Consider the following 14969-nt stretch of genomic DNA (forward strand, 5'->3'; position numbering starts at 1 on the left):
AGTATGGCAGTTTGTAAAAATCACAGTAATAGGAGTTTGGGCTCTGCTTGGTTTTTCTAATTTAAAAGGTTGCTTTCTATTTTGATTACTAGCTTTGCCTATGATTTTTAAAAAAGGACCCTTCATGAATTTGGGAAGTATATTGTTGTGCTTTCTTCTGTGACCTCAGAGAGGGAAGTGCTCCCTCCCCTAGTGTAGATTGCCACCCATCCCAGTGGGAGGAGCCACCCCGGCTTGCTATAACTTAGAGATTTAACCTTTATCTGCTGTTCACATGGCATGGGGGCTTCAAAATTGCCAGCACTGAACCTTGTCTGTGTCATGTATTTTTGTATTTAATAAAATATATCTTGTGTAGCCTCCTGGAATCTATCTGCTACACTTCTGTTTGATAATGATGATTATTATGACAGTATTTGCATGGTTCTTTAAGATTTGCAAAGTGCTTTACTTACATCAGCTCATTTGTTCCTTGTACTCTGAATCAACAGGGTTTGTTCCTAGGGGAGGCAGCAATTGTAGTCCAGAAGTGTCATGGATGAAAATACATTATTTCTTTAAAAGAAAGAAATGACCTGCTCACTAGCATTGTGTAATGCCAGGGATAGGCATAGTCAGACAGGATTCAAGGGTTAGGGAGACAAAAACAAAATCATTGCATATGGGTCATTCTGGTCTTCTTTGCAAATTGTTTATTGCTGTTTTTCCTCATTGCAGTATGAGTTACTGGGAAATAGTGAATAAATTGAATTTCATAAATTTTATCATACTAGGGAACTTAAAGAAATACTTTTGTAAATCTGACTTTTCATGTTTACTCAGAGCAGAGCTATCCTTGTAAAGTACTTGGTTTTAGAGTGTTGAGTGATGTATTAGAAAAATACAGAGTTTTAAGGTTTTACTTGAATTTTCCCACTCCTCAGTCCCCATTTTTCTGTTGCTTTTTAGAGAACAGAGGATAGGAAGTGGTTTACAGGAACCCAGCTGATCTCACTTCTAGACTTTGTGCTGGTACTTCCTGAAGGAGCAGAAACAGACCTGCTCCAGAATTCCGACAGGTGAGTGATCCAGATCGGGAATTCAAACGTGATAGCATCCAGTGAAGCTTGGCTTCCTATGGCTTGGGGCTTGGGGTGTGGTTGGTTGAATTCTACAGAGATTTTTCTTAGCTTTCTGACTAAAAGATGTTGCTTGTACCAATTTATATTTTCAGAATAATCTGAAATAATATTGTTCCTATAAGAAGGAACTGTGTTTTTATGCTACTTCTGTGACAGATGTACCTTATATGGCTTAGTCATTCATTTGAGGATAGGCTATTATATTGGTCAAGAAATCATTGGTAACCTTCAAGAGAGCAGTTTTGCTTGAATGATGAGGTTGGAAGCCAGACTGCAGAGGTTGTGGGAGACAGGAGAGGAAATGGAGGGTCCCACTATAGAAAGCTTTCTCCAGAAGTTTAAACAAGAAGAGAAGGAGAGATAGAAGGAGGAAGGCAGCTAGCACAGATGCTAGGATCAAGTGAGGGTTTTACAAGGATGGTGGAGACATGGACGTGTGTGTAGGCGACAGGAAAGGAGCCAGGCCAGAGAGGGGATGCCAAAGAAGACGGGAGGGGACAGGACACCAGGAGCATGTTGAGGGGTTGGACCCCTTCTTCCCATGAGATAGGTGGAGGATGAGATGAGGAAGAAGAAAGAAGAGGGAGCTCTGGTGCATGGCCTTCAATGGAGGTGGGGGGCAGGATAGGAGGAGGGACTCTCAGCAGAGAGAGGGGAAGAAGGAGGGCTGTGGAGGGCCTGGGCCTGTGATTCTATTAGAGAACAGTGGTGTGCATCAGCACCTTCCCTGAAGCTTAGAGGCTGAGTGAGTAGACTGGAGGGCCCTCAGGCAGGACCTGAACCTGAGCCTTCTTGAGTCCAAGGCTGTTCTCTGCCCATTCTGCCAGAGCACATCTGCTGCTTCAGACACACTTCGAAGAATGGCTTAAAACTCACTTTGACACAGGAACAATAAATCAAGTAAAGAGTAGGAACGGTTCCTCCAGTCAGTTTTCTTGTGCTCACAGAAATTAGAAGTGAATTTGTCTATTGACTCAGCTACTGGTATTTTACCTTGGAATTCATCAGATGTAAAGAAAATATATGCGTGAATGCATATTTTTTGTGTATGAAAAACAATAAGAAACACACATGTAAAAAACCACACAGGGTGTCCCAAAGTACAGGGTCTTCAGCTTCCTTTAGCCATTGGCTATTGATTTAGGGCATCTTCTGTTCAAAAGATTACATGTCCCTTTGGAACAAGGAAAGTGCCTGTGAAATGATTTTTAAAATTGGGGAAACGAGATGGCATTCGAATGTCTGAAAAGCCTAACAACAAAATAATGCAACTTTGATGAAATTATATAAAGAAAATCAGAAGGAGGCTATTCCTAGCCTCAATGTCTGTTGACTTGTATCATTACTAAATTGCTGTTGATTGCATATTTTAATTTTCCAGGATTATGGCTTCATTAAATTTACTGAGATATTTGGTTATCAAGGATAATGAAAGTGACAATCACGTAAGTGAACTATTCACTCTGCCAAGAGGGGATATTTCTAAGGTTTTTAGTCAGTTACTCCAGTTAATGCAATTTGAAAAATATTTATTTACTTAAGCACCACTTTTGTATAAGGAATTGAGCTAAATGCTGGGGATTCAGAGACAAAACACTCTATGGTCACTGCCTTACAGGAGTTTATGATCCCCTGGGGGCCCACCGAGTGTGGACTTGTAGTTGGTGGAGTGCCACAAGATGGCCGTGGCTGGTAATGCTGCCACTCCCTCTTGCCTGTTTGTTTCTTCTGCCCAGTGGATTTTCCACAGACACCATGAGGCCTACTCAGTCTTGCTGTGGAAATAAGGCTGATGCGTGGTTGCTGACCCATGAGTTCAGCTTTTGGAGTTGCGAGTGCTAGGAAATAAGCAGGTCTCTTTTTTTCCCCAATAACTCCATTTTTCCTGCCTTAAATGAAAACCTGGTGAGGCTTTAAGTGACTGTGTCACGAATACCAACCTCAAGTTTTCATCCCCAGTACAAAAGCTGATTGTGTCAATAGCACCTTTTGAGTAACGTGGGAAGTCAGAGGGGACTTTTTGTGGGTTTTTTTTAAGGTGTGCTTTGTTAAAGGACTCAATAAATAGAAAATGACTTGAGGGAGGTGTGTCAGAAAGTAAGATTGTGTTTGCTTTTTGTCTTCTCCACCCTTGCCACCCACTGCAGTCTCATTACACAGCTCCATGCAGGTGTCGCCTCTGCTGGCTGCAACTCTGGCTCACAGGGTGGCATTCAGAAGCTTTTTTAGAAACAATGAAAGAAATACTTGGTAGATCCTGACATAAAGAGAGTTTCTTTAAGCGGGGGTTAGGGATTGATGAGTTTTAGTAGGAGAAGGAGGACCTGTCACTTTTCCTTCTCCACTGGCCTTGGGAGATTTGAGGGAGGTCCAAGGGGGTGGACACCCACCTCCCTATGTCTGATCTGCTGACCCAGAACTTCAGAAATTAGAAATCAAAGCCTGGATTCTAAATTAGCTAGAGGTCTGATTTCAGAAATTAGTCCCACATTACATCTCATAGTTACAATGGGAGTTTACAAAGTGTTTTCTTGCTAAACAACCCAGGGCATAATGGATAGAGCTCAACGCTTTGCATCAAGAAGATGTAGGTTTGAATCCTGCCTTAGACACTCTATAGCCAAAAATGGCCCTTGGGTAATCCTCAACTTCTCTGGGCCTCGATGTCCTCATCTGTAAAATGGAGAGAACAGCCCCAAGAACCAAGGGGACAGCTTGTGTGCTTTGGAACCTTATAGGGCTCTCTAAATGTTAGCTATTAATAATGTCACATTCATCTTTATTCTATAACCAGAAAAACTAGGATCTGCATTCCCAAAGAGAGTCTCAAATTCACTTCAGATAGCTGGCTCTTCTGCCTCTGAGGTTTATGCAAGGGTGCTTAGGTCTTTAAATGCCTATGTAGAGGTCAGCCTTCTGACTTTAAGTTTAGCAGGGCTTGGAGGATTCTTTTCATTCTTTCTTAGATTATCAGATTGCATTATTCCTGTGTAATTTTGTGTTCTAAGAAGGAGGGAGTTTATAATCTCGTTTCTTCAGGACTGGTGATTGTCTTGGCTCCCCTACTCTTCCCTCCCACGTGTGTGTCTGGTTTTTGCTCTGCTCTTTATGCCTCTTTGCTTTAAGCTTTCACCCATATCTTCTCCCACATTTCAGATTTTCCATGATTAGTCATGAAATAATCATAAGAGTTTTCACATATACTGTGTGCCCTTTAGTGAACATTAGAATATGCAGAAAAGCCAAACTAAAGCCTGTCCTGCTGTTAGCCTGCATTCTCTTACAGGATATGGCAGATGCTTGAGGTCAGATGTGCCTCCTGCTAAGATCTCTGGCTCCGCTTGCTTTTTACCTGATTTGGGGCATCTCTGCGTATGCCTCTGAGGCCAGGCGTCTGATCTGGATCTTCTCTCCTGTGAGCTCCTGAGCATCTTCTGTCACTGTTCCGTCATTGTCCCGTACCCTGTGGTATCCAGGCCATCTGGCTTATCCATGGCCGTCTTCCCCGGCTCCCATCCTTTTCAGTTTAAATCCCTTTTATTAGATTTGCCAGGCACCCAGCCGTCTTACTAGCCTTTGTTAGATGCACTCCATCACTGACTAGCCATCTGGTGTCCTGTTTTACTCTGTGGTCCAGAAATCCAAATCCTGTTATCAGACAGTACCTTCAGAGCCATCCATTCACTTCCCTTGTCAGCGTTTCTCTTTTTCTCCCCAGTGATTAACAGTGAGAAAACCAAATTGTACCTGAATGGTTTTTAGTTTCTTTGCCCAAGACTTAGTAATCTTTGGCAATAATTTACAGGTTCCCTCCGGTGCTATTACTTGTGCCCTTATAAAACACCAGAAATGAGAAGTCTTAGAAGATTCTTAGCTATATCTTGCAAATCTGCCCTAGGAAGAACCCCCTCCCCCCACCTCTTCTAGTTGACTGAGAACTTCCTCAGTGACCCTGAGCTGACATGCTCCAGCTCCCACTGATCACTGGATGACCTCTCCCCTGACGGTCCCTCAGCTGTACCTGAGCCTTCTTGGGATGAACAGCCTCTGCCCTCTTCACCGGGCATTCATCTCTCTCTTCTTCAGGAAGTGACTGAAATCAGAGGAGTTTGTCTTAAGCTGTTAGCTTATGGGTGGCCTTTTCCTCCTCTTTCTCCTTTGTCTCTCCTCTTCCACACACCACCCTCTGGCTAGACAAGTGCCAGGTCTTCTGTTTGCTCCTGGAACCTTGACTGTCCCCTCACAACTCACAGTGTGGAGGGGCAGGCTTTCTCCAGGTCCCTTCATATTCTCCGTGAGGGAGATCAGCCTACCCATATCATCCTTTGGCTGTGGCAGAAAGATAAACATTGGACACGGTGCAAGGGCTTTCTGTACTGGTTGAGATTTTCACCTTTCTTTTTTTGGAATGACTTTTGAGTATTTACACTTCAACCTTGTGTATGTTAAACTTTTTTTGAACAGCCAGTTAGCACCGTCTAATAACTTGACAACCCAACCCAACTTTCTTTAAGAGGTTCTTAACTAGATCCTTTTATCAGTCTAATGAAGCCTATAGACCCTTCTCAGAATGATGTTTTTAAATGCACAAATAAAATACATAGTATTGAGATAAGAGTTATAAAAATATTAAAAACAAGTTTGTGACCCCCCCCCGATGAAGAATCCTTGTTTTCTTTTGTCTTACAACTCTACAGTTAACCCTGTCCTATCTCCTCCTTGCACCAGCCTCCTCGTGGATCCGCTAGTTAGCCCTACTCTCCAATCCACTCTCTTTCTACTTTTACCTTCCAGCTGTTCCATTGGCCTTTTCTTACTGACTTTGTCTTGCCAACTACCTTCTCCTTTTCGAATCTTCCTTTTTAGGTCCATTCTCCTTCATCTTTAATATTCCTTAATCCTGTTCCTTCTCCTGCAACTTTTCCTCAAAGAAGCTAAAGAGTTGAATTTGAAACAGTTTCAGGAGAGTGTTCTCCAAATATTCTTTACTTTCTCCCAAATTTATAATTTCTCAGTTAAATCTCTAGTCATCTTTACTGGTCCAAACCTCTCAAATTCCTATGCAATTTTGTTCTTTTTGAGCCCAAGTCAGAGGATAATAGATACGGGGCTGGAAAAGACCTCAGAAGCCTTCTAATCCAACCCCTTCCCCACATTTTGCAGTTTAGGAAGTTGTGATTTGCCCAGGGTCATAGAAGAAGTAAGCATGGCAGGTGGGATTTGAACCCAGGTCCCCTACTTCCAGAGACAGAACTCTTTCTAGTGTCTCTGGGTGCCTCTTCTCCACCTCCTCTTCCTACCTGTCACACACGTCATACCTGGGGTGAGTGAGTGACAGCACCAGGATTCAAATCTAAGCACTCTTCTGGTCCAGCACTCTTCCACAGCACCATGCTGATGAATGGGTCTGTCTTAGACAGACAGAGCAGGCCCAGCTCGCTTGGGTCCCTACCTCCTTCCAGAGTCAGGAACCATCTCAGGAAATGTTTTAGTTCATAATATGAACTATAAATAATAGCAAGAACATTAGTGATGATGATGACAGTGACAGCTTACGTTCTGTGGCATTTTAAGGTTTGGAAAGTGTTTTGCATACATTGTCTCAATCTTTCAACAACCCTACAAGGTAGATGCTATTACTATGATGCCATGTATACACAAATGTGTGTATATACACCTGTAACATCAAGCACCCCAGCATCCCCAGGGTGGCTGCCAACACAGGTTCCTAGATCTGCTTTTCTAAAGGAAAGCAACTCAAAATGGGTTAATAATCTTGCTTTAATCAAACATATATTATTTACCTAGTTCAGGGGAAAAAGGTCAGCACCCCAAACTTCAGAGAATACAAACAAGTTACAAGAAGACAAAGAAACAGATCAAACAGACAGGCCTCCAACTGTCTGACCATTACATTCATACCCAATCACAGTTAACAGAGAGGGGGGCTCTCAACGGCCCAGTGTCTCATCTGGTCAAATCAAACAACTCTTCTCAAAGTGAGCCCCCAAGCAAAGCCTCACACTAGGGTTTATATAGCCTTCTCCTGGCTCAGAGAATATAACAACCCTCTTGACCCACTGCCCAATAAAAAAAGCATTCCCGAAAACCAAGCCTCCTGCCACAGGCTCCAGGTGGACTTAAGCCTATCGCAGGGCCTAGGGTCAGGGAAGACCTTAAATTCCCATTCCCTTAACAATACCTACATAAAAGAGCATCAAACAGCACCTACCTTGGAGAAGGACAGAGACAGGGGACCGTGTGCTCCATCCCTCCTTGTCTCTCTTACCATGACCTGCCCTCTTCTTCAGCATGTTTTCTCTTGCTCAGGATGGACCTCCAGCTGCATGGGAGCTCTGTGGTTCCCCTCTTAAGACACTCAGAAGCAAGTCAGAAACTCGCTTGTGTGCGCCAGCTCCAGAAAAGTTGGGAAATAGAAAACTTAGGGGCTTGGAAATGGGTTTAAAACCAAAATGCATTTGTGTGAAATTATTAGAATCCATAGTTCCTCTAAATTTGCATTAGCAAAACTTTTAAAATGTCAGTTATTACCTTTTCTAGTCATGTGAATTAAAAGTTTCAAGGTTTTTTTTTTCTTTTTGTCTTGGTGTCTAATGCAAAGACAGAAGGAAACCATATTTATTTCCATAGCTACTTTCCTCCTACATACTTCCAAAAATATGACTGTTGTGCATCATATGAGGATTTGTAGAATTCTGCTGAACAGAAGCTTGACTTCTCTTTAACACATTTTTCTTATTCTAAGTTTAGACATGTGCTTACCTAAATTTTTAATTTTAAAATAAAGACTCTTGAGATAATACTGCTCATGAGCTATAACTAAAACCTCTTTCAGTGTATCACTGGTGGGGATGTTCTTCAGGGGGGGACCGAAGACAGAAGCTATTTAATCGCCATATTATGAATTCATAGAATTCTAGAAAATTTAGAGTATAGTCCCCACTCAATCACCATAACTTTTATTTTTGTGCTGAAATACATTTTTGAATTTATGGTAAATGAAAGCTTTCATACATGCTAGTTTAAATAGAAAAACTTTATAGTAGCACTTTGCTTTTATTTCCTTTCGAAGGAGTGAAATTAAGAATTTATACAAGAATTCTGCATTTTTCCTATCTTGTCAGCCAGTAGGGGAGTTTATGAAACATTAGTTCATCTAACACGATCAATATACACATATTTACATTTCATTTTTTAATAAGTCATAATCTTCAGCTCTCTCTTCTACCCTTGGATGGGTATTAGGACTTAAGAGCAAATAATTATAAATTCATTGGAAACAAACTGGATCACAGACCAGTGTAATTTCTCAAGTGGCTCAGGGAAAACTATCCTTATGTCTAGGTTATTTAGATGGATTCGTTCAACAAGCATTTATTAATGGGGGGGGGGGGGAAAAAAGTGCCTTCCAAGAACTTCCTTTTTTTTTTTTTAATTTTTTTAAAGCAATCGGGGTTAAGTAACTTGCTCAAGGTTACTCGGCCAGTTATTTCTGGGTGGGTGCTGAGTGTCTGAGTCCGGGATTCGATCCCAGGTCATCCCAACACTGGAGCCGGTGCTCTTACTCGCTGAGCCACCTGGCCTCCCCTGAAGAACTTCCTTTTAATGGGGGTTAGGGGAAAGAACATGTGGGAAGACAAGTAAATACAAAGGATTTGTTCTGAAGTTGGGGTCCTATTAATTAAATGCAAACTATATAAAGTGAATATAAATCACACATGCAGAATCATAGAACAGCCAGCGTTAGAAGGGCCATCTGGTCACACTTGATGAGAGCCCAAAGCTGGTGCAGAGGCTTGGTCATCCTCTCACAAGATTTTTCATGGCTACTTGGCTGGCTGTCCCAGGATCTCTGGATGGCTCTAATTGTTGGGAGGTTTCCTTTTAAGCACCTGACATCTGTGCCTCTCCCACTCATTACTCCTCATTCTTTTCTCTGGACCCAAGTAAACCAAGTCAGATCCCTCTTCTATAGGACAGTTCTTCAGATTCCTCAAAACAGGTGCCATTTCTCTCACCGCTCAAGTCTTTTCTTCCTCAAGCCAAACATTTTCAGCTCCTTCAAAAGGCCCTCATTCAAATCACGCATGATAAAACTGAAAGACTCTCTGCCCTCAAAAGCTTGGTTCTTCTGGAGGGCGTCATCATAGGGCACTCACTTTTGGTTTGTGTGACTGTTCTTTTCCATTTACTTGGTTATCATTATTCCGTATACTGTTTTCTTGGCTTTGCTTGCTTCACTCTGCGTTAGTTCATGTAGAAATGCAATCTCTGCGTCAAAGGGCATGGATGTTTTAGTCACTTATTTGCATAATTCTAAACTGATTTCCAAAATGGTTGTCCCCATTCACAGCTCCGCCAACAGTGCATCCGTTTGCCTAGCCTGCCCCAACCTGCCCAACACTGACTAGTGCCATTTTTTGTCACCTTGGCCAATTTTTGAGGTTTGGGATGAAAACCTCAGGGTTGTTTTGATTTGCATTTATTATTTGTGATTTGGAGCATTCATGTGGTGGTCAGTTCTTTGCAGTTCTTCTTTTGAGAACTGTTTGCTCGTATCCTTTGACTCCTTCTCTTCAGCAGTCATTTAACTGCCCACTCTGCTGGCTTGCTCTCATCCCTCAGTCTTCTTTAACTCTCTGCAGAAGGTGGCAATGCTAGACACGCCCCCCTCCCTGATCGTTCTCCTCTGGGGTTTTTCTGAACAGATTCTTTTGCTCTACATATTTGAGGGCTTCTTCTCATGCTCCCCCCGACTGGTTGGGAGTCCCTAAGGCTCTATCTTTGGTCCTTTTCTGTCCTCTTCCTACACTCACTTGGGGCTTTCATCAGTTCAGTGAGTTTCATTATCACCTAAGCAAATGACCCCCAAATCTATTTATTCAGCCCTCGTCTCTGTCCTGAACTCCAGTCTTGATTTCCATTTGCCTATTTAATATTTCAAACTGGATATCCCATAGGCATCTCAAACTCAAAGTCTGTCAAACACATGATCTCCAAAACTTTCTCCTTTTCCAAACTTTCCTATTTAAGTTGAGGGTACCACCATCCTTCCAGTCACCCATATTGGCTGCCATGGTGCCATCCTTCACTCCACGTTCTCACTCATCCCACGCAACCATTGATTTGCCAGTTCTTGTTTCTTTTTCCATGACATCTCTCACTCAGACTTGTCTCCTCCTCACTCAGACAGCCAACACATTCATTAATTCAGGCCCTTGCCTTTAATCTGGACTGTTCTAGACTGGTCTTACTGCCTTGTGTCTCTCCCTTCTCCAATCCATCCTCCAGTGCTGCCCAAGTGACTTTCCTAAAGTGCGGGTGTGACATGTCACTCATTCAAGAAACTTCAACGGCTTGGCTTCCCATATCTCCTAGAATAAAAGATGGACTTTCCGTTTGGCTCTTACAGTCTTCTCACAGCCTAGCCCAAGCCCACCTTTACCAAACCTTTTCTCATTATATATTACTCCCCTTCCTCACGCCTCTTCACACCTTTGCACCGGCTGCCCCTCAGCCCCTCTCAGAATCCCTGTTTCCTTCAAAAAGTCTTCTCACATGCTATCTACATGAAGCCTCTCCTGATTCCTCCACCTGCAGTCTCTTGGGGAGGAAAAGGATCACGTCTTCATTTTGTGTCTGTAGTCTCCTTCAGGGAAGGCACGATCTCGTCTTCGTTTTTGTATTCCTAGCACAGCGCCTGGCACATAAGTGACTGACTGAATGGCAGAGGGAGCTTCAGAAATTATCCCTTGGGCAAAGGAAATCATTAGAAGCATGAGGGACATAGGTAACATGAAGCCGCAGAGTCTGGTGCACAAGCAAGTGGATTATCCCAGAACTACAGGGAAGAGAGTAATCGTTGGTAGAAAAAATGCAGCTATCCAGCTCACACAGGACATGGTACACAAATTTAATGTAATATTATTGCACTGCAAGAGACAATGGATGTGCAGAGTTCAGAGAAATATGGGAAGACAAAGCAGTTAATCAGTAAGGAAGCAGAACCCAGAAATCTCTACACAGTGGCTCCCACAATAAACATCATGGTTCGCTCCTGGTTCTCCTCCTACCTCTCTGACCATTCCTTCTTGTCTCCTCACCCAGGTCGTGCCCTCTAGCCCTCAGTGTGTCTCGGGGTTGTGTCCTGGGCCTTCCCTTCTCTCTCTAGCCTACTTCACTTGGTGATCTCATCACCTCCTGTGGATTTAATTATCATCTTGATGCTGACAATTCTCACATCCACCCATCCTGCACCAGTCTCCCTGCTGACTCCCAGTCTCGCATCTCCAACTGCTTTTCAGTCATCTCGTACTGGATGTCTAACAGACAACTTAAACTCAACATGTTCAAAATAGAACTCATAGGGGCAGCTAGGTGGTGCAGTGAATGGAGTCAGGAGGCCCCGAGTTCAAATGTGGCTTCTGACACTTAACACTAGTTGTGTGACCTTGGGCAAGTCACTTAACCCCAATTGCCCTGCCTTCACCCCTCCAAAAAACGAAAAACTTAAAATTTAAAAACAAAAATAGAACTCGTTATCTTTTCCCTGGACAATTCCCCACTCCTACCTTCCCTGTTACTATAGTAAGTAACACTACCCTCCCAGTTCCTCAGGCTACAGCCTAGGATTTCACCTTCACAGTCTGGGGTGGGGGATGGGGGGGTGCGTGCCTTGACTCTCCATTCCATCCTCCATTCAGCCACTATATATACTAAGACACAGGTCTGATCATGTCATAACCCACCCACCCTCTCAGTAATCTCCAGTGGCTTCCTAACCTTCATAACCCGGCTCCTTCAGCATGTCCGCGCTGATCCAGTGACCCCGGCCTCCTGGCTGTTTCACGAACAAGTCGCTCCATCCCTTGGCTCTGGCATTTCCTCGGGCTGTCCCCCACATCTGTACGCTGTCCCTCCTCCACTCCAGCTTCTGCCCTGTCCTGGCTTCCCTTATGGCCCAGCTAAACTCCCACCTTCTACAGGAAGCCTTCCCTGCCCCGTCTTAATTCTGCGCTTTCCCTCTTACCATTTCCTGCTTGTCCGGGGTGTGGCTGCTTTGTGATTCTTCCGAGTCTGTCTTCTCCATTAGAATGTAAGCTCCTTGAGGGCAGGGGCTGTCTTTTGCCTCTTTTTTTTTATCCCCCAGGCTTAGCACAGTGCCTGGCACATAGGAGGTATTGAAGAAAAGCTTTTTTAAAAATTTAAGTATAGTGACCCTGGGTAATAGCCAGGATAAGGAAGAGCGAGCAAAAATTAGATCTGTGGGCAGGGCATGAACTTGAAGGAAGGCCAGGCTTTGCCAAAGACACCAAGGGGGCAGGTCCCAGTTCCCTATGGGGGTGCGGATTTGTTCTGTGAAATTTGGATTCAATCAAAGGGCTGCACTTGAGGACCTAGAGGGCCCCCCACCCCTGCCCTATCCCCTTCCCACTACTGAGTAGCTCTTTCACGTAGTCTTGGTCCATCCTGTTCCCATTCCCCCAACCCCCAAAAGGACTTGTAATTATCAGGTCTTCTCCCAAGGTCTGACTTTTTGCCAGGGCAAAGTGCTCAGGGGGCTGAAGCTAGATTGGTTAAGAGGAGACGTAGTGATGAGAAAAATCACTTTATCAGCCTCACAGTAAATTCATCCGTAGACCTCTTGAATCCCTGTCCTCTTCTGTCTGCCCCCTTTTTGCCTTCTTTTAAAAATACATTTTTATTGATGTTAAAAAATTTTAAGTGTAAACAGAAAGACCAATAAAATGATAATGAAGAAGCTGAGTCTCAGATGAATTAGGCAAATGTACCCTCCCTATGGTACAGACCATCAGACGTGGTGGCTGTATGTTGTTGAACTATCTGATTTTCTTTTTTAATTTTTGTTACAAGGGAAGCCTCCTTGGATAGGAAGATGGTATATTCATAAATGAATGTGACAGAAAAACAAAAAGCATCAATTAAAAGTGATGGTTTGGGGCCGGGATAACTTTGATTTCTATTCTCGAAATTAACTATTGCAATAATGTACATGATTAAAATTTCCTTAATTCTTCTGAATAGACTGGATTATGGACAGAACTTAAGAAGATTGAGACAAATTTCTTAAAACCCCTGCACACAGGACTTAACATGTCAAAAGCACATTATGAAGCAGAAATCAAGAACAAAAAGGAAAGCCGACGAGGTCAGTCGCTTGTGTTTCTGCTGCTTGTTTAGGATCTCATATTCAGACAAACTTTCACATTCAACCAAAGACAAAGACTTCAGTGCAGGCCAGCAGGGTCCAGATCTTTCCTTCTTTCTCATGTTTTTTAAGCTCTGACAAACTGTTTCTGGTTTTTAACCGAATGGCCATACAAGCCGATTCACTGACCCTTCCCTCAAATGTGTTCAGCAAAGACGTGGCACCCAACTCAAGGTGTGTGCTTATTTCTGGAGGACAAAAATCCTTTTTATTATTCTTTTTTTGATGAACAAGTAGCAACACATTTACATTTGGGCAGCACCATACTTTGAATATTGCCTATTTCCTTATAAGATATAAAATTAAACCTTTAAAAAAAGTAAACTGCCAACTGGTTTCTGATATTTTAAGTTAATATTCTTAACAATATTATTCCTTCAGCATGGTCTCTTTAATATCTGTATAATCATTTATATCCACAATCCTAGATATTTCTATACTTTTGGGGGGGGCCTTTTTTGAAAGGGGAAGGCAGGGCAATTGGGGTTAAGTGACTTGCCCAAAGTCACACAGCTAGTAAGTGTTAAGTGTCTGAAGCCACATTTGAACTCAGGTCCTCCTGACTCCAGGGCCGGTGCTCTATTCACTGTGCCACCTAGCTGCCCTTATTTCTATACTTTTAAAGCAGAAACAGTTATTCTCTTTCATATTAACACATTTTATAGTTCTGATCATATAACAAGTCCCAAAATTTAACTATCATTTTCCAAAAACACAGAGCAATTATATGCCAATAAGTTATCACTTGCCTAAATAAATCTAATATCAGCTGTATGGACTCTAATTTTGAATTTAATTTAAAATTTCTCTTAACTTAATTTGAGCAAATGGTTTCTTTCAAGTATTACATCAGTAGGCCATGGTAATTTGCCCATAATTTAAATATTGAAAAGAAAACATTTTCTAGTGAGAAATAAAAGTGGCACATAAAATTATTGGTGGAAACTGTAGCTACTGTAACAAGTTAAATTGAAGCTGACAAATGACAGCCATTTTCTTCTCTTACAGAATCTCTTAACTCTAAAAATCTTTGCCCAGTAACAGTTGGTGGAGAGAAGATTCCTCATGTTCCTAACATGACTCCTGAAATGCAACTGCAGGTGAAGGAAGAGTCTTCTTGAGCTTTGTAGCTTTCTGAAAGCCAGTTCTTGACCTGCAGTGTAAATTTATGTGCGGTTTTGTTGTTGCTGGTTTTTTTTAAAAAGGTCTTTATGTCAATAACATTACTTTTTCTCGACATTTTAGGTTCTCCATTCAGCTCTTTTCACGTTTGATTTAATAGAAAGTGTTCTGGCCCGAGTAGAAGAACTCATTGAACTGAAAACAAAACCTACATCTGAAGAAACAGCTCGACTGAAATGAAGCCTCCCTGTCTGAAGAGCTGGAGCAGCTGCAGAAACATCGAAACCTGTTTTGTTCATTCTATGTGAAAAACTTTTTACTTTAATGTCTTTTTTTTAAAGAAGTTATTTCATTCACTAGGCACTTGCTGCTAGAAAATAAATGCTGCTATTCTCCTTTTCCTTCGTGGCTTATTTATCTTATTAGAGAGTTGTGGTCTTCTGTTAGTTTAAAACATATTTACCTTAACCTACGGT

The 14969-nt window shown here is 42.4% G+C and overlaps 1 protein-coding gene across 3 annotated transcripts in view; it reads left to right on the plus strand.

Moving 5' to 3' along the window:
- LOC138165476 (glomulin-like) overlaps nt 1-14891 on the plus strand; it is a 45095-nt gene extending 30204 nt beyond the window's left edge. For all 3 annotated transcript variants that reach the window (XM_069093837.1, XM_069093836.1, XM_069093838.1), the window contains 5 exons: nt 949-1058; nt 2503-2566; nt 13188-13311; nt 14380-14471; nt 14617-14891. In XM_069093837.1, the coding sequence (XP_068949938.1) occupies nt 949-1058; nt 2503-2566; nt 13188-13311; nt 14380-14471; nt 14617-14733 (507 nt within the window). In that variant the 3' untranslated portion in view covers nt 14734-14891. The remainder of the gene's footprint in view (nt 1-948; nt 1059-2502; nt 2567-13187; nt 13312-14379; nt 14472-14616) is intronic.
- The last annotated feature ends 78 nt before the right edge of the window (nt 14892-14969 follow it).

The sequence above is a fragment of the Petaurus breviceps genome, unplaced genomic scaffold (genome assembly GCF_028583685.1).
Source record: "Petaurus breviceps papuanus isolate PSGF00001 unplaced genomic scaffold, PetGlider_PUasm1.0 209, whole genome shotgun sequence".
NCBI classification, from domain to species: domain Eukaryota; kingdom Metazoa; phylum Chordata; class Mammalia; order Diprotodontia; family Petauridae; genus Petaurus; species Petaurus breviceps.